We start from the raw sequence: 26,548 nt of genomic DNA, 5'->3' as shown, positions 1-26,548 counted from the left end.
AATAAAACCTCTGCCGCCCCAAGAAGTTCTAATGATTTTAGGAATCAGCATTGTTTTGGACGTGGTTGACCAAAGACATCTTCTAGGTGAATGCCACAGTTTCTTCAGGTATTCTGGACCTGTACCATAAAGGGTATTATGTCCCATGCAGAGAGATTTAAAAGCCACTCTTTTTTATTAGGGAGCCAAGAAGCTCCTCCAGTGCTTTGGGGGCTGATTCATGTTGCCTGATGGTCTTAATACGACGAACTGCTGCAAACGGCAGCCTCTGGAGTTTCTTTATATAATTACAGTGGTCCAACCTCGACAAAACTAAACAGACAACAACTGTTGTTTGAAGATCAGACGAGCTGTAGGACAGTGTTTTTTTCAATATCTTTAATGGATAAAAGCAAGAGGAAAGCAGCTGATTCTTCTGGTCAGCAAACATGAGTTTTGATTAAAAACCACCACGAGGTTTTTCACTTTTGTAACTGGTATGGGCAAAGGGTCAAGAGTCGAGGGCCATCAGGAGGCATTCCAAAAAGATGAATCAGACCCAAAGAGGAGCACCACAGTCTTGTCAGAATTTAATTTAAGACATTAGTTGTTCATCCAGTTAACAATTGCTCTCATGCAGTTGTTAAAATGGAGGACTACCATCTCTATGTTACTAGTAATTGACACCACTATTTGTGTATCATCCGGGTAGGAGATTGTATCAAACCCAAATGATCTAATCAGTTTATCAAGTGAGGACACATAAATGTTAAACTACGTGGGGCTCCACGAGGACCCCTACAGAAATCCCACAAGGTGAAGAGAAAGAATTGAAGGTAAAGTCTCCAAAGGAGACTGATTGCACTCTCTCGCTGAGAAACACACCTAAAAGATTAAGAGTTGCGCCTCCAATACCAACCTCGACAAAACGTTGTTTCAAGACAGTGTTGCTCACTGTGTCGAAGGCTGCAGATCGGTCCAAAAGGACCACCACGGCCATTCCACCATTATTCATAGTGACACAGATCTCCTCTGTGGCAACCACCAGCGCAGATTCTGTGCTATGTGCTTTTCTAAAGCCAAATTGAATTCCATCCAGAATGTCATTTTGATCATAAAAATCAAAGAGCACCGAATTCAAGTATCTTTTAAGAGTTTTAGCTGGTGCTGGAAGCAGAGAGATAGGGCGGTAATATGTTGCTTGGTTTGGATTTAGGGATGTCTTTTTAACCAAAGGGAGGATCAATGCTTTTTTCCACTCTTAGTGGAAAGCTACCAGCATTCATTATGTTATTCAGTAATGCTGTGAGGGGAGACGCTAATATAACTGCTAGTTCCTGAAAATGTTTTGCAGGACAAGGATGTGATGGAGCTCCTTACTTGGTTAACTTTATCAGATCAACCACTTTTTTTATCATAAGAAGTGGAGGTTACAGAGAGTTAAAAGAAAGTGCTTCACAACCAATCATGGCCAGAGGGTCACAGATGATTTAAAGATTATCACCAGTTCACCACTCTGGTTTTCCTTTCAGCCCAACCTAAAGATTATATAGCCTGCAGGGAGTGCTGATGCTAAATCTGGCTCAGAAAACGTGTCCACCTAGGGGTCTGTTAAAATAAATTTATATCAGGGGACGACGAGTCTAGATAAGAGCTCGTGTTTATGGTTAATTGCTGATCTTGTCTTCAGCAACATACAGTTGAATTTTCTGATTGGAATCAGATGAAACACAGGATGGGGATCGCTTTGATCTCGGTTGCACACACCTTACACTAAATCCTGAGAACAGGAATACTGGCAGTTCACTCACGTATAGTTGTTATCCATCAAGTTGAACGTGACATGACTACAGTATTCAGTTGGAGGAGTGCTACTCATGTATTCCAAATTCTGACCAGGGACGAGCTAGCCTTAGGGGTTCCATCGGTGCGCCAGTTGCACACGTCAGCAGTATGCAAGTCAATTTCAGAGCTGGCACGGGTCATGGGCGGTGTGTATCCAATGGGTGAAGCGCAAGTCAACACTTGGGAGAAAACAGTGATTAGGCAGAGAATATTCAAACTGGGGTCCAGCAACCCCTAGCATCTGGTTCAGGCTCTGCTGAGCCAGGTGTATACTGGTAAATGAAGTCCAAACCAAAATAAAGATGCAAAAGGAAAAGCATACATATAAAAATAAGCTGGCAGAGCCCAGCGCATAGCACTCTATACTTCAGGAGCCAGGCATCACCTTAAAAAAACGTAGTTGTACAAGGAAATTAAAAGCGGGTCCAATTTCAGCAAATGACAGCAAGGCAGCCGATAAGACTGACACCGGGCCTTTTGGGGCCTTAGGGGATTCACTGCTAAAGGTGCTGTGGCACCATAGACAATTTTGATTGAAAGCCTAGAGAGTCAGAAGGGAACTTTTGAGTATGGCCTAATAGTTTGCCTTCCATGATGCGGCCACCAGTGAATGGGGAATAACCCGGAACTTGTTACACTAAAGACAGTGGGACATGGATTTGCCTGACAACTACTAGTCCCCACTTAAAAGGGAAATTGTGCTGTTTCTTCTCAATGTCGTATTCCTCTGTATATGTACAGTTTAGAAATAAAATACTACATTTTCTTATAAAAGCAAGTATTTGGTTGGACATTGATTTATTGTTCATACTGTATGCACTTTGATATATGAGACATGTTCACTGACCTGTGCGTACATTCCCCCATTGAGCCTTGACTGCTCAATAATAGCTACCACCGAGAGTCAAGTGCAGAAGGGGTACTTGACCCAGTTGAGTAGGGACCCAGGACATCAGGAGTTAAAGGCCTTAACCACCATGGTTGGCCCCAGTAGCCCATGTGTGCTCTGTGGCCCTCTGAAAGGGGTTCTGACAGGGAAAATAATGCCTAAATACTCAGTTGCCAGTTTAGGGGCATAATTTCATGGTTCTAGACTATCAATTTTCTTGGAAAGGTACAGCAGGCCCGACCGACACTCTAGTAGTTTTCACATCTGCCCAATGATAATCCTGCCAAGAAGAGTTGCCACTGATTAATAACACTGTCACAATACAAAGAATGTGAAAATCGGTCACCAAGAAATTTCGAGTTCACTTCAAGAAACAAAAAAAATTAAGAAGATTTAAAAAAAAAAAAAAAGCATAACTTGCTAGATCCAGTCATGGTGTGAATGATCCGTTTGGAGCAAACCTTTTTATGACAATAAGAAAACAGTACAATCTGGTATCTATTTCCACAGTGGAAAAAGGGAGATTGAAACATTGACACTGATGCATGTCAACAGGATATTATACTTTCTTGACTAGAGATTCATACAAACTGTAAAGCTCCGGAATCACATGAATCATAAAACTGTAAATGAAGAATCAGAATTATGAGTGGACAGAAGCAATGAAAAGAAAAACAAACGTGGTTGAAAGTATATGTTTATTGCAAACAAATATATATAGTTATATCTTACCAACGTGATACCCAAACTCCAAACATCTGACCGCACATCATATCCTTGTCTTGATGCACCAGGATCTATCCTTTCAGGCTAAAAATAATCAAAGAAATGATATCAATGATTTTAAGTACTAATTAACAAATAAGGTGAATTCTATAGAGTTTGTTGCACGTAAAAGCAAGAGTAAATCTTCAAACCATTAAGGATAATATCACGTAATTGATTAATATTATAACCACAGTGACTTTTTATTCCCAAACCTGTGGGTATCATGCCACTTTGTGGTAGGACTCGAAACTGCTCAACAAACTGTTCAAACCAAACCACTGGAGCAGCTGGCACTGCACATTTGAAAGCATGTAGAATGGAACAAAACTCCCTCCCCGTCGGCATGGCTATGTACTGCTCTCACCACTTACACTACAAATAAGTACCATATTAGTATCATGGTTCTGAATGACTCCAGACGGAAGTGTTGGAAATAGGTGGCTGCCTACGGACCAGGAATAATAGACAAAGCGAAATGGAATTTATCCCATTGATGTTAATCTAGTACATAACAGATTTAATAAACATCAAAAAGTAATAACACAGCACTATACAAAATTGAAGCTTAGCGAATAAATATACATCTTTAAATATACAAAACAGTAATAACAGCCGAAATACATCATAAAATACCAAAATTAACAATAGGAAAAATCAACAAATGAAAAGGAAAGGAGTTAGTTATTTCAAGTAACATAAAAAGGGGAGAGCATTAAGAAAAGTGTGAAGGAAATGCAAGGAAGTGTAAAGAGTGAAGAAAAAGCGAGGATGTGAAAATGTAGGCATTATATAATCAAATTTACAAATATCAGAGAGGATGTTGTGCAACATATTTCAGTGGGTCCAGGGATGAAGGAAGTAGACCAACTAAAAAAAAAGGAGTTACCACCTTCCAGACATGGAAAACAAAATCCTTAACAGCAGAACAAACCTTGGCAGAAGCAAGAAACCTAAACAAGTCTATAAATGTAATTAACTTTAGGACTGATTCAAGAATGAAACTCAACAATCCAGCATAAGCCAAAGATGAGCAAATAATAAAAACATAAAAAATACAATGAGCCCGTCATTAACTACAGGGGAAAAGTTAACAGGTAAAATGTTTTCAACTAGTTTAGTTTTAGGTGACGGATAAACATTCTGTTTGCACCAATACGGAGACATATTCCCAGCAGATGAAAATCTTCCAGCAAAAATCCCAGAAGACTGTTGTTAGTCAACTACATTAAGGACAGGCTTAGATGTCTGCATAAATCACCGGTTCCAAATAGAAATTAAATAATGGAACAGCTAAAAATTACATCTAAGGAAATAAAAATGTAATTGGGAGAGGATGAGCTGAAGGGCAGCCAATCCGGACAGTAGCTCCAAGAACTATCAACATGCCTATGCAAGGGAAAACACTGACTGTAATGTTTATTTACAGGAATAGTCATCATTTTGTTTCTGGGTCAATATATAAATCAATCAATGATCAGGAATATAGCTGAGAACACATCTGCCAGATCTCTAGAGGTAATACAATAATTATTCTTTTAAAAGATTGATGGGTTAGGGGAGGATACTTTGTTTCCTCTACAGATTATTTGCCTTCGCAACAGTCCAACTATCTCAGAAACCATTTTCTTTGGCAGGGAGTGCCACCTACAACACAAAGCTGCAATAGCTCGATGTAGACCAAAATGAATGGCAGAGCAGTGTACAGAATACTTAATTGCCAGACTGCCAGGGCACAAGCTGCTCTCAGGACAATATCACTTACCTACCCTGCTAGGATGTGCTGTAGTTGGACTTATTTGATTTTCAGGGGCGATCAAGTCAGGCAGAAGCTGGGCAGGGGCATAAGGCAGTTGCCATGAAATACATTTGCATCTGGTTGCCATGGAAATGCACATTCTGTAGTGTTGCACCCATAGGTCACTGTGCACAATGTATATATATGGTGGTAGACATCACAGCTTTTAGACAGACCTTTCTTGCCATACCAGAGAGTGAGGGCTTGAGCTTCCTTGTACAGAATCGCCTTGCAATAATGCTTTTGACTGCTTTTCTTGCACTGTGGTGGCTGGTACGAATCAGAGTTGAGTCCCTACAATGCTGTTTTTTTGCATTGAGTTTCAGGTTTCTAGTTTCAATTATCAATGTAATACCAGACGCTGTTTTTGATACTAAGTGCTATTGCTCTAGTTTCCTCGTCAGAAGGGTCAAGGCAACTGTCTCCAGAAGGGTAACTGCATGCAAGACCTTTCTCTTCTATTTTTGCCTCTCACTGTTTCTTATTTAAACAGGTGGGTATGAAGACTAGTGGGGGCCGGGATTCCTGGGTGTTCTAAACCTTAGGGCTGCCTAGCATTGTGATAGTTTACAAAGCCCAAGTTTTCTCTCCTCCTTGGGAAAATGGCAGCTTTAGAGAAAAGACGCAACCCAAAGAGAAGTAGTGGCATCATGTGCAGAAAACAGAGCTCAACAACATGATGTTATAGCAGCCCGACTTGATACAGCTGCTCTGGCTACTGAAGTAGAAAGGCTGGAAGAATGTTAGAATCCCTTACCCATTAGGCAGGAGTTTCCAATACAGGATAAATTAGGTGCCACTCCTTCACAGCCTGGTATGTTTCCTAAACAGATTATACATACTGCTGGGCCTCATACCTCTTTTTAAAAAATTTTTTTTTATTGGTTTTAGTCAGCAAACCATTGTTCAAGGAGTAGCAATCATTACATTCATATCTTGACTTTACAGAGTACGTAACAAGCATAATTTTAGCGTATCTCCAAGTGGTCCTCTAAGGTGTTAACCATATAATAGCCTACTTGTATCAAGTTCAATTCCATTAGTTTACATGTTGTGAATAAGAAAAAGTTCAACTTAAACTCAATTACCGACCCACCCACCTCCCACACCCATAGACTCCGCAGAAATCCAAGCATTGCAGCAATCCAACCCACTATAACTAAAAGCATATAAATTGTACAGTGCATATCAAAACGACACCCTTCATTATAATAAACAAATGTATTACAACTCAAATTTCCTACATTCATTGCCCCAAGAACGCACAAGAGAGGAGGGGGGGAGGAGGAGGAAGAAATACATAATGAATCTATCCATACTTGCGCAACCCCCGTTGTTCCTCCCTTTTTAGCTCCGCACTCTCTGCCCTTCCCCATCTCACCATCTCATTGTACCAATCCTGCAGTGTTGGCGGTCTAGCAGCTTTCCATTTCATGGTAATATTACGCTTTGCTAATATGAGAGCAAGGTTGGTGAATTTGGTAACGGGGTTCCCTTTCGGGCCGAGCCCGAGCAAGCAGTATTCCATCTGGTCATTATTTCGAACCGGGGCTATATCTTTCAGTATCTTGCAAACTGTTACCCAATAGTGCCGCAATCTCTGGCAACTCCACAACATATGTATTAGTCCCACTTCTGCTGGGCCTCATACCTCTAGCACCTGCAGAGCGTTTCAATTGTGATTTTATCTCAATACAGGAGGCTAGCATTATGCCTAAAACTTTTATTTACTGCTGTGCAGCAACGCTTAAAAGCATCCAAAACAGAACTTTAACACATCACAACATAACATAGAATCCTCAGTCCCATAAATACTCCTTGTCCTCCATATTCCACCCTTTTGTTTGCCGCTTCTGATAAGTATTGTGTTTCAAGTTTATGTTTATTAGTGTAGTTACTTAAAACCATTGCTACAAAATTTATCGATGAAAAGTTTAATTGTAAATTACGTTATAAGAAAAAATTAATAAAGGAGTTTGGTTAAAACAAAACAAATAATCGTTGGTTTCCAATGCAGTTTGCAGTAGACTGTTCATTTGCTGAATGACTATTCGGAGCCATGCATTTGGGTGAGGATGTTGCTTTGCAGAGTGTAATGTTGGTGCTGGCACATTCCTCTCCCAGTTATAGCATTTTCTTCCCCAACTGCCTCAAGAACTTCACCAGGCGACAATTCAGCTGCGGGTCCTCGGGTGCAAAACAGGCCAACACAGCTTGTCTCCGCGTGTGAATGCCTCTTTGATTAAAAAATGGTTTTAAAAGTTGTTTTCATTCAAGTGTCAGTTCTATACAAGTATAGAGTAGGTGCAGCATGTCCTCCTGTGCTGTACCACATAAACAGCAGGTGAAGTCAGTTTGGGCCTTCAGCCAGTGCAGAACGTGCTTTGTGCTTGATTGTAGGCCTAGTCGGTACTTTAAGAATTGGCTTTTAGTAGATCTAGTATACCCCAGGGCTAGATATTTTGGAGCAGCTGGGGTGGCCTTTTTGATAAGGCTACTTTATCCTCGATCGATGATAAACTTTTTACTTTTTTCCATACTAATGTTTTGAAAAGGCAGTGATTAGTGGGTGTTTTCCAGAGCTCGGTTAGCCCCAGGGTGATCTGACTTGTTTGTAGATATTTTGCAGCTGGTAATGTTTGCTGTTGTTAACTCTAACCACAAGCGCCAATTAAGAGTTCCTGGGCGAGATTTTCATACCTTGTCCCAAAAGATGACATATGCTCCTTGTCTTGCCAGGGTCTGCTTTTGGACACCGAACTCTAGCCTGATCTGTGCAGGAGAGACGTATTTTGACAAACCAAAGATTATTCGGTACGCTGTTGCAACCGTGCAGTCTAGTAGTTTAGAGTCCCTACCCTTCTGTGCCTCGTTCCGATAAGCTATTGTCGGTAAGAGTTTTGCTCGTATTACTTCGGCTAATGGGAGGAGTGATGGGCCACTCAATTTGGAGTTGAGGGTTCTTATTGAAACTGCCAGGGCTGTTCCTGATTGAGTCTCTTTAGGCAGTGAAGTGGTCGCCTTTGTCGATGACCACTCCTAGATATTTATATTCTGATACAGAATCAATGTGGGTGTGCCCTAGAACCAGGCCGGTGATTTCTTCAGGGGCGGATTCTTAATACGGGCGGGTGGGCTTCGCCCCTACCCCTTTTGCCTCCATTATTTTTGTAATTAAATAAGTGGCTCCTACCTGCTGCAGAAACAATCATCCTGCATATTTTTTTACCCTCTCTGTGCGCGTGGGTCAGGCAGCGTCAGCAGACGGGCACATGCTCTTACTGCGCATGTGCCATGTCGCAGGTTTTTAAAAGTTGGGGTGACTTCAACCCTAGTTTGAATCGTCGGTCAAAATGTAATGCCACTTCTCCTGCCTCACGTATTCCACCATTGCTGACTGACTGCATCTTGGGCGCTTCAGGCTGCAGCTTGTGAATTCCAAGAGTGTGTGTCAATCAGGTTCACCTTTCTTCCCAGCTCGTCACATCATTGAGTGGATCAGCAAGCCTCACTGATCCCACCCTACTGTGACGAATTGGGAAAGGGCGGCAGCAGCAGAAGGCGATGCAGAAGTTAGTGACCGTGCTGGAAACAATGGGGAGCATTACGATGTTTGCTTAATGAGATACGTAGAGAGAGCCGAGTAATGCTACTTACTGCATGTTCAGCTCAGGTCCGTCCGTGCAGCCGAGTTTGTCTCCAGTCCTCTGTAAAAAGTGAGCAGTCTCCAAAAACTGAGGTTTTTAGTCATCCTGGGTGTCGGGTTGTGTTTTTTCGCCTGCAGCTAAAGGTGGCGGGAGAGGGCGACTCTTGGTGAGCACAGAACAGAGTTGGAAAATTCTTCTGAATTGCTTCGAGTTATGTTTTTTAGGCAGCAGCTCAAAGTGGAATACAGAATTACTTCTGTATCACTAATTAGCAGTTTAGCGTACGTGTCTTGAAAAGTGCATTGCTTGTAAGTGACCTTTGCCTCCCACGGGTACGAATTAGGAATATAGAACTGGTGAGCAGTATTCTATATTTACTGCGTGTTCCGAACCATTCACGTTCCAATTCAACACGCACTGACTGACAGACTTCATTTGTTCAAGTTTTTGGCTTGAAAGCTGTAAATGTGAGGCAGATCTGAAGGGCCTTTAGTTTTATGGAATGTGCCGCCAGTAGCAGTTACCTAGACTTAAACATTTTTAGGCCTGGATTAGAAATATAAAAGTGTTAAATACTGCATTTTTTCCAGTCCTCACAAGAGTTTATTTCCAAGCGTTGGACATTATCCTCTAAAATATTTTATTTATGAGACATTGTTCCCCACATTTCTATATTTTAAAACTGTAAGTAGTTCAAGGTAAATATGGTTTGATTCATTAAACCTGGTTTCTTTGGTGACCAGAAACATTATACAGATTGTAACAGTGCTTTAATCTAACAGTGGCTGAGAGCGCACATGATGGCTTTCTATTGTAGAAATACAACTATAAGACAACCCAATGTCTCCAAGAGTGCTGTGTTTGACTACTGACGGAGTTTAACACAGTAATGCTCTGGTGGGTGGATGAGAGGGGTGTTGGGTGCGGGATGTGTTTGTGTACTTTTATGGATGTTATGTTATGTTATCGTATTTTGTATAGCGCGCGATTACCAAATAGGTGTCCTGGCGCTGAACGGGATGCCTCTCTCACACTTAAACATACAGATGCAGCGTGCATGTTTCATTTTCACAGAACCATGCACACTGTATCAGTTGCATCAACATTTAATTCCATACTCTCTTACGGGTGTTTACCTGATGGACTAGCCTGGAAAGCAGGTGGCGGACAGATGCTACAAACATCTCAGAACAGTGGGATTGTTTTCATTCCCAAATTTAGCCCAAAATTGGCAGATCACTATCTGCTGCCCTTAACCTGCAGCTGACATGTCCTTGAGGATGAATTAATTACATCTTTTAAGATCAGATTAGGCAGAGGTATGGGTGTTATAACATAAAGCAGAACATAGTTACCATTAGCTCAAGTAGAACAGCGCAAGAAACAGTTAATTTGCATGAATTATGATTCTGTTGCCAATCATATCAGGCATAGCCATTTTGGCTTACGTTTGAAATAGAACAATTTTAACATTAAAATGCAAACTGTGTCTGATATGTGCAGCTTGCACATGGAATGTTTGCATTAGTCCATGTTACAGATGAGAGGTAACTGTTATGAAGTGAAACCAACGCGAAGGTAAGTTTTCAGTCCTTTATTCCTCACTCCTCTCTCCATCAATGCTCCCTGTCACCAACATTCTAATGTCCCCTTCAGGGACATGGGGCAAACCATATACAGTGGGGGTGGTCCGGGAATGTACCAACTATAGGTCATATTTATGGTAACTTGCCCTGGTGTATATAACATGGCGTTAACATGGCAAACTAGATACATCGTAACACATCTTCCCCCTTAACGTGAATGAACAAAATTAAACAATACATAACGGTTACATTTTCCTACTTGTACTTAATAAAGTCTTTGTGCCACCCTGGAGCCCTGCATGATCTACGTGTGACAGGTAACCCCTCGATGTCAAGGTTATGTTGCACTTCTGCTTGGACATTAGGTTGGTTGTGTGTGCTTTGTGGTTTCACTAACCTGTCCATGCTCCACATTTGGTTATTATCTAGTATGGCTGTGTTGTTTCTTACATCCTTGATGCGCATAGGTCCTGTAAATTTGGTTTCACCTTCGCACCTCCTCGGCACCCTAACACATACCTAGTCTCCCACTTTCCACTGGGGAGCTTTGGTCCCGTGTTTGTTGTCATACTGGGCTTTGTATTTGCCTTGATGTGCATCAACTTTTTCCCTGAAAGCGTGCTTGTCCCTTGTTACATGGGATCCCCCTCCTAACCAATACGGGAATAATTTGGTACCTGGTTTCCTCCCTCTCAGCGCTGAAAAAGGAGAAACTCCCGTGACCGAATTGTGAGTGGTGTGATACGCCCACAACATTTCCTGTAACGCCTGTTCAGTGGGTATCCTGTTTACCACCGCTAACTGTATGCACCCTTTAACCATGCAGTTCATTCTCTCCACCAATCCATTTGCCCTGGGACAGTACAATGCTGTTCTTAAGTGTGTGATATTAAGTTTACTCAAGAACTCTGTCATTGTATGGGATGTGAATTGGACCCCATTATCTGTCACTATTGAGGACGGTATGCCCTCCTGAGCAAATGTGTCCTTCAGAAATTGAATTACCGATATGGTCGTTATCCGATGGACCATTTTGACCACCGTCCAGTGGGAGTGAAAATCAATTAGAACCAGTGCAAACGGTTTCCCCACCCCCTTCAAGTTGAGGGGACCAATGATGTCTAACGCAACCTTCTCCCACGGTTTGTCCGGTACAGCTATGGGTGACAAAGGTGGCTTCCTGGTTACCCTAGACTTGTCACTGTTGGAGCATGTGGTACAACTCCTCACCTTTGCCTCTACTACGGAGTCCATCTTGGGGAACCAATACCTCTCTCGTAACCTTGCTTTCGTCAAGCTTCTGCCCAAGTGGCCCTCATGTACAAGATCGATTATCTTACCCCTCATGGGCTCTGGCGGAACTATTTTTTCGTTTCTGAACAGGATGCCTTGATCCACACTAAGCTCCACCCGTATCTCCCAGAACGCTTTAAACTCAGCACTAATCTGATCTGAAGACTAGTGCCAACCTTGTATAGTGTAATTAATGATTTGCGTGATGTTGGTATCAGAGTTCATGCCTTCTAGCCACTCTTGCGTGGTGATGGTGTCTAAATTGAGCTGGAAAACTGGGTATTCATGCGTTTCAAACTGTTCCTCTTTGTTAATGGGACTTCTAGACAAGAAGTCAGCTGCCACATTTTGAACCCCCGGTACATACTTGAGTGTGAAGCAGAACCCTTCCAAGCCTAGCAACCACTTCGCTATGCGGGGAGTGTTACATGGACTATTCTTGGGATTAAACATGAAAATCAAGGGTTTATAATCAGTGCGCAAGCAAAATTGGATGCCCCACAGAAAGAATCTGAAATGTTTCACACCCCAAAAACAAGCCAACTCTTCTCTCTCCACCACAGAATAGTTATTTTCCGCTTTGGTAAGTGACCTTGACGCAAATGCGACAATCTCTCCTTGCCCTCAATAATTTGCAAAAGCGTTGCACCCAACCCTTTCCCACTAGCATCCGTTGTGAGGAAAGTCTTGCGGTTGTGCTCGAAGTTGCACAAAAATGGAGCAGACAGAATGCCTTCTTTCACTTTTGAAAATGATGTTTCATGTTCTTCTGCCCACCTAAATTGCGTGTTATTTTTTGTGAGGTCCCTCCGGTTGGCCGTTAGATCCGAAAAGTGTTCTACATACTTTGCCATATACTCGGCCAACCCTAAAAATGACTTTAGCTCGTCTTTGTTTGTAGGTGCAGGTGCGTCTCTTACCACTTCCACTAGGCAGTGTTTGGGTTTGAACCCTTCCTTTGAAATGCAATGTCCTAAGTACTCCACCGATTCCACCCCAAACTGACACTTCTCTCTTTTTAGTGTTAGCCCTGCATCTCTGAATCTAGATAGAACTTGTCTTAATACATTGTCATGCTCTTCCGTATTCGCACCATATATCAGCACGTCATCTTGGAAACAAAGCGTTTTCGGTACCCCTTTCAAGATATGCTGCATAATTCTTTGAAAGACCCCTGCCGCAGAGGCCAATCCAAACGGCATGCGGCAGAACATGAAAGTGCCCATGGGTGTGGTGAATGCAGTGAGCTTTTTGGAGTCAGGATGTAGCTCCACCTGGTGGTATGCCATGGAGAGATCCAGGACACTGAAGTAACTTGCCTTCCCCATGGTGCTTAACATCTCGTGGATGCGTGGTAATGGATGTTTTTCCACTAATATGCTATTGTTTAGATCACGAAGGTCAATGCACACCCGAATGTCCTGACTATGACCTTTTTTTGCGATCAAGATTGGGGCAATCCATTCAGAGCAATCCACCGGCTGAATGATGTTAAGTTTTTCTAACCTATCTAGTTCCTTCCTCAACGGTTCCCACATAAGATGTGGAATGGGTCTAGTTTTGTGGATCACTGGTTTGGCATTCTTTTTCAGCTGAATTTTGTGCTGGAAGTTCCTAAGCAATCCTAAGTTCTCAGAAAACACCTCTGGAAACTCACCAGCAATGTTCCCACTCTGACCTGAGGGATCTATCATCATCACTTGTTCTGGGTTATTCGGGTCCAATTTGATCCCTAGTTCCCTTTGATGCTGCCACCTCAGTAGGTTCGACCCGTTCTCTACCACGTAAACTTTACCTACCGTTCGTCTGCCTTTGAAGGAAATTAGCGACTTAAACATCCCCTTCATGGGTATGGGATCTCTATTATAGCCGCTAGGAGCTATATCGGCTTCATCCAGCTTGTCCTGTCCTTTCTGTAGAACGGCTTCAAAATCTGCGAAGTTCACTAGTGTGAAAGGCGAGCACGAATCGGCGAACATCTTCACACTTTTCCCATCGAGAGTCACCTCGCATACCGGGTAGCTCTGGTGCTCTTGAACCCCATTCTCATTCACTTGTAGTACTATTTTCTTTACTTGTGTAGGCGTCGTGGTGACTTGGCTTCCCCCCGATGTCTTCGGGAAGCACCCACAAACTCTCGCAAGATGCCTTATTGCACTTCCTGCACCAAGCATGCCTTGCCTGGCAGTTGAGATAATTTGCCAAATGGTTGTTGCTTCCACAACGGTAGCATTTGAATTTTCCATTCTCTGAGCTCGCCGTCTGGCCACGCCAACTTTCATTCTTCTTTGCCGAATCATGTTTGATTTTGTACACTTCAGTTTCTTCCTCCGTATTAATTATCTCTGAAACCTGCCCATTGGACTCCGTCAAATTTATTTCTTTCATACAGATCGCTGTATGCTCGATCGATTTAGCAATTTTAATAGCTTCTATGAGATCCGGTTGTTTCTCCAATAGCTTCCTTTGTATTTCTTTGCTGTTAGTACAGCGTACTAACTGATCTCTGATCAGTGAATCATTGAGATCATTGAAGGCGCACAGTCTGCTCAAACCTCTGAGAACCGCAACGTACCTGGAAACATTTTCCTGTTTGCCCTGTGTACGATTGAAAAATTTGTGTCTCTCCAAAACTACGTTTATTTTGTCCCCAAAATGATTCCGCAATTTAGTTAACGTTGTGTCATATGCATCATCTTCTTCCTCTCCCTCAGGCTCCGGTAGTAATTCAAAAATTTTCCTACCATTTGACCCCAAATTATGTAGTAAAATATGCTGTTTCCTGAAAGCGCTGAATTTTTCCCCTCCTATTGCCACTAGGTAAGATTCAAATACCTTCTCCCAATCTTCCCATGGAATAGTTGGTTCCCCCATCTCATTCAAGAATGGTGTCGGTTGTAGCATGCTTGCGGCTGCCATCGTGAGAGAAACAAGACTGTTTAAGTGGACACAACAGAACCAGACGAAAGGCCTTAAAGAATAATGCCTAAAAGCCACCCCACTGATTACTAAGCAGAAACAGCCCTAAGTGCATATGTACTTTAGGCAAACTGGCATACAATATAATCCCAATAGAGTGACAGTGGGAACACTAAGTATGAGAATGGCTGAACATATGAGCTTGCTGTAGCGTCACTAAATAGCGGGAACACCAGAACTATGAGCTGCACTCTACCGATGGCTTATAGTAGAGTATCACCGCTGGAGGTGTGCGTGCCACCGGTCATAGGCACGCCCCAAGAAAATTCAAAATTCCTCCTCAAAGATGAAAAGTGTACCTAATAGTGTTCTGAGGAGCGACTGTTTGAGAGTTGTCAGGAAAATCAGAGGTGTGCGTGTCACCAAAATGCTGACACGCAGGAAATACAGAAGTTCCACGAACAAGGTAAACGCATTGCCCCAGTTCTCTTGTTGGTGATATACTTCTTAAAATCACCCCTAGAAATGTTGCCCCTTCAGAATAAAGTTGATTTGCGCCACACAATCAGGACCCTCCCGGGACCAGGGCACTTCCGACAGGTAGATGACCGGATGACAAGACCAGGCGCCCCACAGTAGATTACGATTCCTCGGTGACCAGAAGACTGCCAGCCCATACGTGAATAGAAGTTTTCCAGGCAGAATCACCGCTTCCGGAGCTTGAACTTCTTCACACGCCACCGCCGATATGAACCGAGTGTAGCGAAGTCCTCAGAAAGTACGCTCGTCTCAGTTCCGTGAATGACAAGGCGGCATCGCCAACCAGATGCGACACCACACGAACAACTGATGGAGTAATCCAGAAGGGGAGGAGTGAGGTACATCTGCCCCCTCACGCAGATCGTCGCCAGTGTTATGAAGTGAAACCAACGCGAAGGTAAGTTTTCAGTCCTTTATTCCTCACTCCTCTCTCCATCAATGCTCCCTGTCACCAACATTCTAATGTCCCCTTCAGGGACATGGGGCAAACCATATACAGTGGGAGTGGCCGGGAATGTACCAACTATAGGTCATATCTATGGTAACTTGCCCTGGTGTATATAACATGGCGTTAACATGGCAAACTAGATACATCGTAACAGTAACTACACTGAACATCTGTTCTTAAGAACATTGCTAAACCCAACTCGGCCTGATCCCGTTATGCTAGTTTGGCACGTGTTTTTTGCTTTGTGTAGCCAATGCAAGATAGTTTTTTCAACGGCACTCCTTCCCTGGAGCCTATGTCTGAGAGCTCATCATGGTGAGAGAAGCGTGAGGATATAGGTAAAGAGTGGGAGAAGTGGAAAGAGCTGATGGAGGCATAAGGCAGATGCCTTGACATAGAAACAAGTGGATAGCAAAAGATGGGAAAGGAGAGAAAGAAGTGGAAATAAGGATGAGAACAGAGCTAAAAAATAACTGTAAGGAAGTTTTGGACATCTGAGGAACACATAGGCGAATTTATAGCTGGTCACTGGTTCAAGTGATTTTTTGCTTTTATTTTGGCACTCATATTTTGCATTTAAATTTCAAATAATTGAATGAAGAGGAAAGAGGTCTGGATGAGCTACTTACTGCTCACATCAAGCAATTTAAGAGTGTAAAGGTTAGAGAGAAAGGGAAGGACTTTGAAGGAAGAGGCAGCAAGAAGAAGAGAGGGAGAGTTATGGAGATAAAGCAGGAGAAGGAGAGTAGAGAAGGAATAAAGGGAGATATGGAAAAAAAAGGAGAAATGAATGCATTGAGGGAAGGGAGACTGAACTGGACAGGGGCAAGATGGCGGCCGTCACGACGGCCGAGTGAGCTGCATTCCCACTCTCCGCTGCTGATTTGCCTCTTGCAATGAAGAACCCTGCTGTTAGAACTGCTGTATAGAATTGCTGAATGAACTCTTTGAATCGCTGCTAGAACCGCCAGTAATGTAAAGAAACCGGGTACACATGCTTTTGCTCACCTGGAGGATCTGAATGATCTGGCGCTCCCAGTCTTGGGTGTGGAGCATCCCGCTCCCCTGTTACCTCGTATCTCTGGCGTCTTCAGGCCGTGTCAGCGCGGTATCTACTGGGTCTACCAGGTCATCGGTGCAGACCGGGTTACGGACTCTGTTACCCGCTACCATGCCACCAAAAGGATCCAGTAAAAGCATCAAGGGCAGGGGTCCATCGTTTGCTCCTAGTGCCCTACTGAAGACTTCTGCTCCTGCTGCCGATGTCCGCGCTGATGGCCGGGAGGTCGATAATCCGCAAGTAGCTCCATCCTCCGTGTCCGCGTCGGAGACGCTGAAGAGTAATACTGCCGGTCGGGGGAGACAGACGGTTCCAGTGCTATTTTCAGCGCAGACACGGAAAGCCAAGCCGCCAAGCAGTGTGCCCGGGGGCAGAGGATCTGGGTCGTCTAAATTGCCTATTTTTACTTTGGACATGGGCGCTGGGGCTCAAGACAGCAGGAAGCCTCTCACTGTATCGATGCTCCCATCCGTGAATGAACCAACACTTCAGGACACAGAGCCTGCCGGTGTGAGTTCAGGTAGCTCAGAAGGTGTGTCGAGCTCCATGCAGCAACCAAGGTGCATTCCGGTTAGTGAAGTCCCCTTAGTCGATACACTAGTGGCAGAACGCTCGGTCACAGTACAAAAAGGGGACCTGAATGTACAAAAGGAAGATTTTGACTCTAACAGGGAAGATGACCCTGTGGACAAATTTTTCTCTCTGTCTGATGTATCTAATTCCTCAGAGGATGAAAATCAGGATAAAGACTGGGTTGGAGATGGCAGTGACACTAGCAGTTTTCACTGGGAGGCAGATGGGAATTGTTCTCAGTTGGGCTCAGAGACTGTAAAAAAAATACGGGAGCAACTTCAGCTTGTCCTACTCTGCCTGCAGCAACTACAGGAGCTATGTCTTGGGATTATTCATTCTGACCAGGTTTGAGAGATAAAAACAAAATAATGGATGGAGTAACGACTGTAAGCACTGCCTCAGCTATCACTTGCTCTGAAGAAATCACGCTATCTACTATCTATCAGTTGATGATGGCACACAGAGAGGAGTCAAGGGCCGAAAGCATCCGTACACAAGGGGCCTGCAGGAAACTTCAAAACTCCATCCGCAGGATGGCCAAGACCTGTTCAGATTTTTCTTCGAGAATAGTAGAAGCAGAAACTAGGATTTCCCGTCTCGAAGATGATCTGGCCCAGCAGAAATCTAAGGTGGAGACAATACAATTGATTAGGGACGACACTGTGTACAAACTATCCGACTTGGAAAACCGGGCCAGGCGTAACAACTTAAGAATTTTGGGTATTCCTGAAGGCCAAGAGGGCTCCAATATCCGTCAATTTGTGGTTGAACTTTGAGGAAGCGTTCCCGGATCTCCCTCAATGGGATTGGAAGACCCAAATTCAAAGCGCGCACCGTTTCCGTTTCAACCCACGCAGCTCAGGCGATCGCTCTGATAATCACTCTCGTGCTATTCTGATTTCCTTGAATAACTTCCTGGCCCGGGAAGCCCTATATGACCTGGCCAGATCTGATCGCAAGAAAACTGGGAAAGGCTGTAACTTTTTTGTGCGCCCCGACTTCTGCCAGAAAACTGTCGAACTGCGTTGGCATCTACGACAATTGATGACAGAATTTCAGGTGAAGGGTGCTCAGATCTTTCTGCTGAACTCTGCCAAATTAAAAGTGATCTATAAAGGGCAAACTCATTTTTTTCAATCAGAGGCTCAGGCCAAGGAGTATCTAATATCTATGAATATAGGATAAAATCCCTGACTTAATTTCAGACAAGTATAGCACTCACACTGTAGATCTGATCGACTTTGTTAGACTTGGTATTGTCTGGTCTCTTCAGGATTAATACCTCATCTTCTTCAAATTTTTTTACCCCCCACTGTTTTCAATGGCTATTTCAAGCTATCTCTGTAGTGCTCTTAGTGTGCAGCAGCGAGAGAGTGAGAATTTTTCAGCTCAGCATCACAAGGGACCACTGGTCCTCATGCCTCTGATGTTGAGGAAGAAAAGGGGTGGGAAGGTTCTCAGGGTGGAGGGAGGGCTGGGGGGTGAGTTTAAGGGGGGGTTTTGTTGGTCGTGGGTACAAATTGCTCTTTGTAAAAAAAAATATGGCAGACAACAGAAAAACTTCTTCAAACAATGCTTGACTAATTGTACTCTAGATACTATTGTGATTAAGAGACACTCATCCGACATGTCTGATGTCTACAGAGCCGGTCTTGACAGCTTTGTTAGTTGATGGCTAGACACAATTTTATTCGAATTGGCTCTCTGAACTGTTGTGGTTTAAATGATCGAAGGAAGCGGGCTTTTTTAGCCAAACTTATCAGGCACTGGGATATAGATTTACTTTGCTTGCAGGAGACCCATGTTTCCTGGAACAATCGTGCGTGGTTGAAGGAAGTTGGTCTTGATCCGATTGCCTGCTCTCGTCAAACTACAACTATCAGGGGAGTAGCTATATTGGCCAGGCAAGGCATCTATACCACTAAGCAAGTAAAGGTGGATAATGTGGGACGCTGGGCAATAGCAGACATTCTAATTAAGGGATCATCATACACTATATGTTCTTTATATGGCTCCAATCTCGATGACCCCTCTATATTAAATTTCTTGAGCATCGAACTTGCTTTATGGCCCTCTCCCAAAGTTCTATGTGGGGATTTTAATATTCACCTGAACTCTAATTTTGATTTACATAGTAATACCCCATATTCTGGAAGAAAGTGCAGGACATTTAAAGCAATTCATGGGCCTTGCCACGAACATACCTTAATAGATGTCTGGCAGGGATTGCGTCCAACTGAACTGGGTTTCACTTTCTTCTCTGCTCCCCATAGCAAATTTATACGTCTAGACTATTTTTTCGTGACTGACCCGATCCTTGAAGGGACTAGCTGTGAGTTATATCCCCGTGTAATTTCGGATCATAATTCGCTAATTCTACAATTACCGCTCAGTGGTCCAAAACCAGCTACGGCAACTTGGACGTTTGAGCGAAAACTATTACTCGACCAAGAGTACTGTAGATATATGTCAAATTGGATAATAGACTTTTTTCAGAGAATCAAGGGCACAGCTGCCGTGTTAATAGTTTGGGATACTTTCAAGGCAGCTGTGAGGGGGAGACTCTCAGCTTCTCTCTACATCGTCAGAAGGTGATCAAGGAAAGGATCAATCGGTGGATCAACCAACTTCGGGAAGCAGAGGAAGAGCTCATTCGAGTTATTGGAGATCAGGTCCAAAAAGAGAAATGCCAACGTCAGATAGCTATTGTTAGAACAGAATACACCAACATTTCGGGGAGGAACTTGCCGCTAAGTTTATTCAGTATAAATCAGACATCTACGAGTTTGGCGAAAATACAGGCAGACTTTTGGCTAAAAGATTACAGTATAAGGGAGTCTTGAATCGAATCGAATCAAAGATAAAAAAGACCAGATTCAGGATCAACCGGGCAAAGTGCTGGAGGTGTTTCAAGAGTTTTACAGGACGCTCTATACCTCGGACATGGAAGAGGATGATGCAGCTCAATTGGGTCAGGAATTTCTGCGCGACTATACAACATCTAAGGTCTCACCGGAACAGTCAGAAGCACTCTCCTCCCCGATAATTAGGGAAGAGTTGGAACTAACGATCGCCTCATTGGCAGTGGGTAAGGCCGCTGGCCCTGACTCATTACCCCTCGAATTCTATCGAACATTTAGGCATACTCTACTAGGGGAGCTGGAATCCTGTTTGCACTTGCCCAGAATGGCAGGACTCCTGACTCATGGCATAAGACCAACATCGTAGTTTTTACAAAGAAAGACAAGCCAGAGGTTAGTCCCTCCTCTTATCGACCAATCTCCCTAATTTGTGCTGATAGCAAAATCTATGCTAAAATAATTGCACTAAGATTAGGAAGGGTCATTGCCCCTTTAGTCTCTATTCGCCAGCACGGTTTGGTGTCTGGTCGGGACACATCAGACCATATCAGACGGGCAATTGCGTTATTTGATTGGGCTCAGGTCTGTAAACAACCTTTGGCAATGATCCTGTTGGATGCCGAAAAGGCGTTCAACAGGGTCTCTTGGGGCTTCTTATGGCAACTGCTAAAAATTAAGGGATTTCCGCAGGAGTATATTACAGGCATACAAGCTTTATAGATCTCCCCAGAGGCCTCTGTACGTATCTCAGGACAAGAGTCTCGCTCCTTTTCGATAAGCAGAGGAACCAGTCAAGGGTGTCCCTGCTCTCCGCTTCTATTTTCAATTTATATTGATCCTTTCTTGAGTAAATTGGATAATAATACGCTAATACAGGCGGTCATTGCTAATGGTGTGGCTTACAAAACTTTAGCTTATGCCGACGATCTCGCCGTTTTCACAAAGGACGTCTGTCTGGCTCTCCCAGCTGTCTATGACGTAGCTAAGCAATTCGGTGCAGTCTCGGGCTATCGTGTTAATGTCAACAAAACTCAAGTTATATATTCAGATGTTGCAAAACCTGTAGGACTTTCAATTGCTTCAGTTGCAACCTACTTGGGGGTGATGAAGATCACCCCTTTAGTAGAGAAGATACCAGAAATCAATATATTACCCATCATTAGAGAAGTGAATAAGACTCTTGAGAGACTAGACCACTTGCACCTCTCACTCCATGGTCGCTCCAATGTCCTAAAAATGTCTATATTTCCGAAATTTTTATACTTATTTTGGACCATCCCTATTGAATTTCCAGCGCAACTCATCTCTAGTGCAGAAAGGGCTTGTTTAAGATTTTTCTGGGGCTATCACAAAGCTAGAAGGGTTTCTAAATGGCTGATACTTCCTAGAGTAAGAGGTGGGTGGCACTTTTACAGCAAATTGGACCACTATTATCTGGGGGTAAGGTAGTGGTGCCTGAATTTGCCAGACCAACAATTTTTGACATTATACTCGGAGAAGATGCTCGTAATTGTTTAGTCAGAAAAGTTGAACCAAGTTATTATAAGAAAACGAAATTCGAAGTTATTCAATCAGTGTATTCTGTTTGGAAAAAGGTTCGACGACGTTTTGGCATACCTAATATCAATGCACATACCCCCCTTTTGGTCAATCTAGGGGTTAACGTACTGGGTGATTTCTTTTCTGAGGGTCAATTACTTTCTTTTTCTGACCTCCAAGACAAGTATGGGCTCCCTACTAGGCATTTTTTTAAGCTCCTACAAATTAGGAGCTATCTGTTGAAGATAGCAACTTTAGGAGCAGTTAAGTTTGAGAAAATCCCTCTTGTAGGGCTTATAGAGAAAAGATCTAGGATTGGGTTAGTTTATCAAACACTTATTTCTGACCTGCTGGATGATTTAAGCATTCAAAACGATAAGTGGGATAGTACATTTGGACAAGAAGGTACTGATCTGGCAATCTCTCTTGAGCTTGCCAACCAGATCTTAATAACTGGTAGTCTCAGGGCCCAACACTATATGTCAGTATTTGACTTATAATATACTCCCGGGAAAATTTCGAAATGGTCCAGCTATCGTGGGAATTCATGTAGCAGATGTGGAACCCCTGCTGCTGATATGATTCACATGTTTTATTCCTGCTTCAAACTAGCCCAATATATCCAAGATATTGAATGTTTTCTTGTCCAGATTACCGGAAAATCCCGGACCTTAACACCTACTTTAGTGATCTTGGTGGTAAACCAGAGGCAAACTTCGGCAGTGCAGAGCAAAGCCGAAGTAGGCTTTCTGCTTATTGCTATGTCTGTTTTCAGAGTGGCTATTACTTCTCAATGGATCAGCCCTGACCTACCTACATTTATTAACTGGAGGGCACGATTGCTGGCCATATACAATATGGAATTAGCATTATATAGACTAAAAGGACATAGAAGACGTGAGATTGGCCAGAAAATCTGGGCCCCTATTACGGACTGGATAGGATGAACTTGTCTTCATAGGTTTTTTTTTTTTTTCGCTGATGTTGTCTTTGAGCTATGTCCTGTTAAAATTCGCCGCCAACTGTTATGTATGATCTGCCATGTCTGCCATATCCTTTGTACGTAAGGAAAAAAAAAAGGATGCATATAACTGTCATCCTGAAATCTCACCATCCAACGAAAAAATTAATGATCATCTTCTTCTATCAGAACATTTCAGAATAGAGCAGATATTAATGCAGTTAGATGGGGAATTCAATTGTTGTTAGTACACAAGGGCTAATCTTGAATTTCTGATCACTTGCTTTTGTAAGGTTGAAATTAAAAACCTTTTTGTAAAAAGTGCAAAAGACTTTGCGGGTAGGATTTGTCGCAGGGACATAACAAGACTCTTGGGAAATAAAATTGGGAAAGCGGAAAGCTGAGATACCTCACAAATCCAAGCCTAAACCTGGTAAGAAGTAGCCTATCCTATGAACAATCAATCCACTCAAGGTAATGTTCCATGGAAAAAGAAAGGGAAAGGTGGACTTCTGCATAGTCTATGAAGGACCTTTTGTTGAATTGAACGTGCTCCCTCAATGTTCTCGACCTAGCTATGAAGGCAGGTTTAACCCACATAATATCGTTTTTCTGCATGGAGGAGGGGTTGGTGAAGAGGGACAGCCTACCCAGCAAGGCAATCATTAATAATTTCTCTACTTAATGTTGCGTGGGAATTAACCCGGATGGACCATAGAAGCAAGGGAGTCTTGCACCCTCGAATAAAGGCACAGCAATCGGAAAAACAAAAAAGGGAAGGGAGACAAAAAAACAAAATGGGACTAGATAGAGGTAATGTACAGAAGAATACAAGTGTTACAGGTGACACGGGATAACAGGAACTCTTTTAGGAAAGATGAAGGGAGGGACGAGAGAGGACATATAATTGGCAAACATTATACAGATTAGGCAAACACAGATAAGCAATTTCTTTATACAGTGTTCTATTACCTATGGGTCTGCCTTGTGTAACTCTCTAAGTAAAATAAATGAAGGCTAGTGAAGTGAAGGCTAGAGAGAGGATAAAGTATATGGAGGACGAGGAGATGGAATTAGATAACTATGTGTGGAGGGTTATAGTTAAAGGAAGAGGGTCATGAAGGGGGGGGGCACTAGGTGGCGCACGAGCGGAATGGCTGCCCTTACGTGAGGCTCATGGTGCCGTTATCCTGCCCGGATGGCAAAAATCTCCAAATAATTAGAGATCTGACTAGCTTGAAAGCAGAGGAACCCGCAACGCAAATTTGACGTAGGTCCGATGCGGTATGCCGAAATATTAGCCGTGAGCAGCAAACCCCGCTATGCAACCTTGAGCGGTCCGGAACTGCCGCTGAGCCTGGACGCTCACGCAAGTGCCGGGGGGATCCCACGTGGCGCGTGGACCTGAACATCGGGGAGACGGCAGACTGACGCGGTGAGTATCTCGGCGCTCCTTTGGGTACCCTGAATAAGCGGGACATCTGCAGTAAAGCGTGAGAGCTGTTATGCCCTAGCACAGCAGACAACTGGGCATTTGTGTGCGGTGTAGCTCCACTGTATGAAAGCTGTGTGGCTGGCGGTTCGGCCATATGCGGCACCGCCATTTTGCCGATCATCTGACAGCTCGGTTGTTGTGGCTGCAGTGTGAGATTGACGCCCCTTCATGGGAGTGATATATGCGGAAAGCATAGAAACCAGCATCCAGTGAGAGGGTGGGACCCTGAATACCCTATCTGACATTCTCTACTTTCAACTAACATTCGCAGAGTGGGGACAAGGGAGACAACCGCAGAGCCCGGGATATACTGATAGGCGGGGGAGTCTGTCTTCCAAGCCCACGGCTTCCACAGGTAGCAAGAGATTGCAAGGCCCGACTAGGGGAGCCTGCGCACTTGACCCGCTGCTGCTCTGCAACGCATCCTCTCTCAGGGCGCTGGCTGGCAGGTTCCTGGTCAACCCTATTGTCCGGCTACGGCCCGGAGACTGCTCCACGGCGGACATCACAGAGAAGGCCCTCATCTTGGGAAAGCTCCAGCGAGTCCAGAGTACTGATGAACAAGTTACTTACCTTCGGTAACGCTTTTTCTGGTGGATACAGTATCTGCCTGTGGATTCCTCACCTTGTGAATATCCCCTGCACCAGCATTCCACTGAACTTTTTTCCCCAGCTCTCTACGCCGACGTGGACGACGTCATAATGCATCGGCTCCGCTCGCGACTCCGTATGACGTCACCGGAGCCATAAGAGAGCCACGTCGGCGTGATGATGTCAGTTCCACCCATTTTTTCCATGCCTCCGAGGCGCACAGGTGGACCAACGACAGATTCAAAGTATACACAGTATACAATATACAATCAAATATAAAAATAACATATACAAAAGGAAAGCTAAATAAAAAAAGCATTTCCTACCAATGTACAGAAAGCATAACAGCATCTCAAACAAGACATCTTTTAAGGCATACAAAGGTGGACAACGGGGAGGCGGGTGGGCCAGTGAGGAATCCACAGGCAGATACTGTATCCACCAGAAAAAGCGTTACCGAAGGTAAGTAACTTGTTCTTCTGATGGATACATCTGCCAGTGGATTCCTCACCTTGTGAGTAGATTCCCACAGCAGTCCCCATTCACGGAGGAGGGTGTCCACCTTCCTATACCAAAAAGTCTTGCCAAACAGAGCGTGCGAAGCGGCCCTCCCTCCTTATCTCAGAGTCCAAGCAATAATGCTTTGCGAAAGTATGGAGGGAAGCCCAAGTCGCGGCTTTACAAATATCTGCCACAGGAACACCCCTGGCCAAAGCAGATGTAGATGATTTAGCTCTAGTTGAATGAGCTCTAATACCCTCAGGAGGAACCTTAACAGCCAGGGCATAGCAGATCTTGATGGCAAGGATGATCCATCTCGATAAAGTGCGCTTGTGCACCGCTCTTCCTTTAGAATGTCCAACATAACCCACGAAGAGCTGATCGTCCAGACAAAAGTCCTTCGTTCTATCCAAGTAAAAGCTGACCGCTCTTTTTGGGTCCAGACGGTGAAGCCTTTCCTCCTCCTTGGAAGGATGAGGAGGTGGATAAAAAACAGGGAGAGTAATAGACTGCCCCAAATGAAACGGAGTAACTACTTTAGGCAAGAAAGCAGCCCTGGTCCTAAGAACCATCCTTTCAGCATGTAATGTTAAAAAAGGGGGTTTAGAACTAAGAGCTTGAAGCTCACTCACCCTCCTTGCCGAGGTTATGGCTACAAGAAAGACCGTCTTAAAGGACAACATCCTCAGAGGACAACTATGGAGAGGCTCAAACGGGGACCCCATCAGAAAAGTTAAGACAAGATTAAGGTCCCACTGTGGCATCACAAAAGGAGTAGGAGGAAACCTGTTTGTAAGGCCTTTGACAAACCTTAGTACAATCAGAGATTTAAATAATGACGGTTGATCAGGAAGACATAGAAAAGCCGATAAGGCCGATAGATAGCCCTTGACCGTGGCCACAGCACAGCCCTGCTGAGCCAAGGAAAGAGCAAACTGAAGCACATCAGAAAGATGGGCTTTTAAAGGGTCAATGGATCTCTTTCCACACCATTTAACAAACTTAGACCACCTATATGAGTAAATGGACTTGGTGGAGTGTCGCCTGGCCGATAAAATAACATCCACCACATCTGGCGGGAGAGAGAAGGAATTCAGGTTGCCCCGTTCAATCTCCAGGCATGAAGGTGTAAGCTCTGGAGGTGGGGATGAAGAACCTGCCCCTCCGACTGCGAGAGGAGGTCTGCCCTCAGAGGGAGACGGAGCGGAGGGCACGAGGAGAGATGGAGAAGATCTGTATACCACATCCTTCTTGGCCA

At 43.8% G+C, this 26,548-nt stretch overlaps 1 protein-coding gene across 10 annotated transcripts in view; it reads right to left on the bottom strand.

The window, feature by feature from the left end:
• The window catches only part of MAP2K4 (mitogen-activated protein kinase kinase 4), an 834,137-nt gene that overhangs the window by 182,880 nt on the left and 624,709 nt on the right, over positions 1–26,548 (bottom strand). For all 10 annotated transcript variants that reach the window (XM_085616757.1, XM_085616753.1, XM_085616758.1 and 7 more), the window contains one exon: positions 3,446–3,523. In XM_085616757.1, coding sequence (XP_085472883.1) covers positions 3,446–3,523 — 78 coding nt within the window. The remainder of the gene's footprint in view (positions 1–3,445; positions 3,524–26,548) is intronic.

Source organism: Triturus cristatus, chromosome 7 (genome assembly GCF_964204655.1).
Source record: "Triturus cristatus chromosome 7, aTriCri1.1, whole genome shotgun sequence".
Lineage (NCBI taxonomy): Eukaryota > Metazoa > Chordata > Amphibia > Caudata > Salamandridae > Triturus > Triturus cristatus.
The sequence above is the reverse complement of the archived record's forward strand: the minus strand, read 5'-3'. Positions and strand labels throughout refer to the sequence as shown.